The sequence below is a fragment of the Gadus morhua genome, chromosome 16 (genome assembly GCF_902167405.1).
Source record: "Gadus morhua chromosome 16, gadMor3.0, whole genome shotgun sequence".
NCBI classification, from domain to species: Eukaryota; Metazoa; Chordata; class Actinopteri; order Gadiformes; family Gadidae; genus Gadus; species Gadus morhua.
This window is the reverse complement of record NC_044063.1, coordinates 16,674,203-16,678,848: the sequence shown is the minus strand read 5'-3', so window position 1 is coordinate 16,678,848 and position 4,646 is coordinate 16,674,203. Positions and strand designations below refer to the sequence as shown.

Below are 4,646 nucleotides of genomic sequence, written 5' to 3'. Positions count from 1 at the left end.
CAATGTAAACAGCTGACAGCTGTTTTTTAATGACGTCTAGATGAATTCCTCCATGCGTTGATTTTTAAAACATGTAAACGCTCATTGATTAAAATAAAGATGACAGGATTCACATCGTTTACGAAAACAATACAGAGAGCAAAATAACCTACGAGTAGACACACCTGAAATATGGTGGTTCACTTTATTGGGTTACCTCCATATCATTGGTGGAACATGACATCCAATGCACCCTAATGACATTTAGCAAATGCTTTAATCCATCTAGCTGTATTCAATAGTTGCAGACAGTTTAAAACAGTATTGGACCGAAGATCGACCAAATAACAGCCGCCTGCATGGGCTCTAAAGATGAAAATCTTCATGGGATCAAACTGCCTGTGATAGTAATCCTCTCAGGGGGAAAGTAGGCCAGACAGGTGCGGGCTGTCCAGCCGCCAGGGCCACAGCTCACCCACATCAGGCCAGGACCACAGTGCATTTGTGGATTAGGACGGCTAAATTATACCATCCTAATTCCTGTAGAAAAAAAAACATGATTTAGCTCCGCTGAGTGTGATGCTTCGTGTGTGTGTGTGTGTGTGTGTGTGTGTGTGTGTGTGTGTGTGTGAAATAAAAAACTGTGTAGTGTAACTACTACAAATTGCACTCTTGGAGAATCCCATACAGAAATGAAATCTTTATGCACGGCTAAATGCATGGGTTAGTAAAGCTGTAAAATATGAGGTCCTGCTGATTTACAAGGCGAGTGTATTCATAAATATGAATTATGCTAATGAACACCTTCATAATTATAGCCGTCGCTGTATCTCCACATCCATACTATCGCCGGTATAATTGAGCGTTGTTTGTTATGATTGGTCGGATAACTTCCTCAGGAGCTGCGGGGCGGATCCAACCCCCCCAGTTCATGAAATCTCCTTCACATGGCTCCAATCCACTCTGCATTAAGTAGGAAGGAGAACGTTTGTGTGTGTATGTAATGTGTGTGTGTGTGTGTGTGTGTCTTTGTGTGTGTGTGTGTGTGTGTGTGTGTGTGTGTGTGTGTGTGTGTGTGTGTGTGTGTGTGTGTGTGTGTGTGTGTGTGTGTGTGTGTGTGTGTGTGTGTGTGTGTGTGTGTGCGTCTCCCAGCCACAAAAACAACAAACCCGTTTTGGGGCTGAAAAGTGACGGTGGAGTTACCGGAGCGACACAAAAAGGGATAGTGTCTAATGGGAGGGAGGGTGGAAGGAAATGAGAGAGAGAGAAAGAGAGAGAGAGAGAGAGAGAGAGAGAGAGAGAGAGAGAGAGAGAGAGAGAGAGAGAGAGAGAGAGAGAGAGAGAGAGAGAGAGAGAGAGAGAGAGAGAGAGAGAGAGAGAGAGAGAGAGAGAGAGAGAGAGAGAGAGAGAGAGAGAGAGAGAGAGAGAGAGAGAGAGAGAGAGAGAGAGAGAGAGAGAGAGAGAGAGAGAGAGAGAGAGAGAGAGGGAGGGAGAGAGAGAGGGAGAGAGGGAGGGAGGGAGAGGGAGGGAGGGAGGGAGGGAGGGAGAGAGAGAGAGAGAGAGAGTGAGTGAGTGAGTGTATACCCGGCCTATGAAACCAGAAGTTTGAAGCCAGGTTGTGTTTTGGTGCACACAGGTTGATCAACAGGAGTTACTGAACATTAGGGAAATTAGACATTTTCAAACTTCCAAATGTATTTATTCCTTGATGAGGGGGTCATTTGTGTTATTCCCTGAGCGTCTAGTTTGAGATTGCGTTTCTGGAAATCTGATTGAGCGTACCAAAGGTAACATAGCCTACTCCCAAGAACACTGTCTTATTAGCCCTATTAAGCTAAATGTCATAATGCCCTGAGAGACCCTCACACAGTCTGCACCTATTTGTCTGACATCCCCAGGACGGTCAAACCCATCCGCCTTGGCTGATAGGGAGATGGCCTTGGATTCAGACAGCGACAACAGAGGTTTGTCACGAAGCGCGCATGAAAAACATCCTCGGGCGGCGTTGGAGCGCGGCGGCTATGTAAGAGCACGTGTGAAGCCCCTGCCACGGGACGCCGACGACCATCAGTCGTGGACGAGTAGCGGAGCAGCCGTGACATGGAGGAGTTTCCGAGGAGCGTCGTCTGCCGTCTGCGTGGCTTCAGTCTCGCTTATTCTCGCTCTGCTGCTCAGATTGGTCGGTTGGGACGCAGGCCTGGTAGGCGCACTACATTACAGCCACGAAAATAGCAGCGAATCCCGTCCTGCTCGTCGTCGTCTTCATTGTGCAGCAGCAGCGGTAGCGAGCGGCGCTGCTGAGCTCCTCCTAGCCGCGTGGTACCTGCTTTCTCCCGTGTTTACCCTCGCATGTGCCTTCTTCTGGATCGGGCTTTATCTGCGTCGCCGCGGGGTAGGGGTCCGGACGGCGGTGTGGTCGCTGGCGGTGTGTTGCCTGAGCGAAGCGGCGGCACAGAGCCTCCCGTCCCGCGGCCGCGGTGCAGAGGAGCAGCTCGTGTCTCTCCCGGTCACCCTGGTGGTCCTCGGCTGCCTGGCCGGTGGGACTCTGCAGGTCGTCACGGGGCTGGCCCAGGGAGTGTCCTCGCTTGTCTTCATCAGCGGCATCCGGGTGGTCTCACTCGTGTCTCTGAGAGGAGTCGGGGCCTGCTGGAGACCCTACCTGGCCTACCTGCTGGGGCTGCTCGGGGTTTTGCTTGCGAGGTATGCTGACCGGCTCCTGCCGGCCTCAGGGACCAGCGGGACGGGGTGCTGTGGCTCTGTGACCGGGGCGAAGGAGGAGGACATCCCGGTCTTCAAGCGGAGACGGAGGTCCAGCTCCATAGCGGCCTCGGAGATGATGGCTCAAGCGCAGAGCAACAGCAAGTCCCACCGCAGGACCTCGCTGCCCTGCATTCCGCGGGACCACCAGGTCAGAGCTCGGACACTTGTCCCATTCAAAGTCAGTTATTACCATCACAACACGTCGTTTGCATGATTTTTAGTGATGGACATACGATTTGGGACAGCTTTGCCCAAACATGCTTACGAATAAATAATAAAAATCGGACAATAATATTAATAAGCATACAAATGCAAACAATATTGATGCTAATAATAATTTACCGATCATATAATAATAATAGTAACAAAAATAATAATGATGATACCAATAATTGTAATGGCTAAAACGTTGGATAATAGCATCATAATAACATTATATCATCAATATATGGTAGATTGGATATCCTGGTTTATGATTGGCTTATGACGGAGTTGTGCAGGGCCGGAGCAGCTTCCTCTACCTCCTAACTGACTTCATGCTCTGAGTCACCGCGCGGGACCGTGTTTGTGTTGCTGATAAGCAAATGGACGACGATGCACTTAGCAGGCTAATGCCGCGGTCGAGTGGTCAGGGGAGTGGTGTAAGATTGCAATTAAAGCCTCACTGTTGTCTTTGTTGTGTGTGTGTGTGTGTGTGTGTGTGTGTGTGTGTGTGTGTGTGTGTGTGTGTGTGTGTGTGTGTGTGTTTGTGTGCTTCCATGTGTTTGTGTTTGTGTGTGTGTGTGTGTGCGCGCACTCTCATCTGTGCGCACGTGGAGGCTACATTCTAATATAGGCTAGATCCCAATACGAAAATACGAAAAATAAATCACTAGGTGAAGGCATATGTTGTTCCTGGGTGCAGGCAGTATCAACAATGGATGTCAAGATGAAGCTGTATCTGATGAACAGATGTGTGTGTGTACATCTTTGGTACATTGGACATGGTATATGGAAGACTTATGCATACCTCCTTTGCATTTGCAATCACTATCATCGCAGGCGGTGTTGTTTGAGTTCATGTTTGTGGGGTATACAAAACACACAAAGTTGCTAGCCCGCAGCCACACACCAAACCACCCACACGCAGACACACAGACACCCATAGACACGCACAGACACAGACACACACACACACACACAGCATAAGTTCTGATATACTTTGTATTATTTGAAGTGATCCTACGTGTTCTCTCCTCGTGTCGCGTTTGGTTCTCTGAGCCACTGCCTCTGGAGGGGCACAGGCTCCTGGTGACAGCTTACTGTGAGGCACAGCATGGTACAATACCTCTCATCTTCAAACATGGACGTTTAACTAGAGGAATTTGTTTGAGTCAAGCAAGATGCCTCATACCTCAGATCATCATGTCTGCTCTGATGGCTTTTGTAATGAATGATTTTTTCCATCTGGGAAGCCGGTTTTATAATTAGTGATCGACCGATATGGATTTTTTAGGGCCGATACCGATACCGATCTTTTTTCATCAGCCATAGCCGATAACCGATACGCCGATACTGATTTTCTTACTGATTTTCCGATATTTGGAGTCGATACTACCCTGGATATTGAAAGTTCTTGCGAGAGCACAATTTGACTATGCTTAGCGGAACGAGCAATAAACGTGTATATTCTGGGCCTCCCCTGGCCCAGAACATTAATGAATCACATCGATGAATCAATATAGGCGGGCCAAAAGCTGTTTTACCGACCGGATACGGCAAGAGTCTTATTTATTGGTTAGCTGCACTTACTGGATATGTCACCCCTTGTATTCTTCTGATTGGTCGTAGTGTTATCCAATGTGTGTTATCCACTGATATTTTCAAATGCATGCTTTGTGCAGCCACTCGAGTTGGGCCATTTTCAT

The 4,646-nt window shown here is 48.3% G+C and overlaps 1 protein-coding gene across 2 annotated transcripts in view; it reads left to right on the top strand.

Moving 5' to 3' along the window:
- The first annotated feature begins 1,577 nt into the window (after window positions 1–1,577).
- Window positions 1,578–4,646, top strand: part of LOC115561468 (cGMP-inhibited 3',5'-cyclic phosphodiesterase A) — a 44,235-nt gene continuing 41,166 nt past the window's right edge. The window contains exons 1-2 of one of the 2 annotated variants that reach the window (XM_030381563.1): window positions 1,578–1,766; window positions 1,878–2,887. In XM_030381563.1, the coding sequence (XP_030237423.1) occupies window positions 1,913–2,887 (975 nt within the window). In that variant the 5' untranslated portion in view covers window positions 1,578–1,766; window positions 1,878–1,912. Of the gene's footprint in view, window positions 2,888–4,646 lie in introns of both variants that reach the window. The other variant, XM_030381564.1, reaches the window with a different exon arrangement.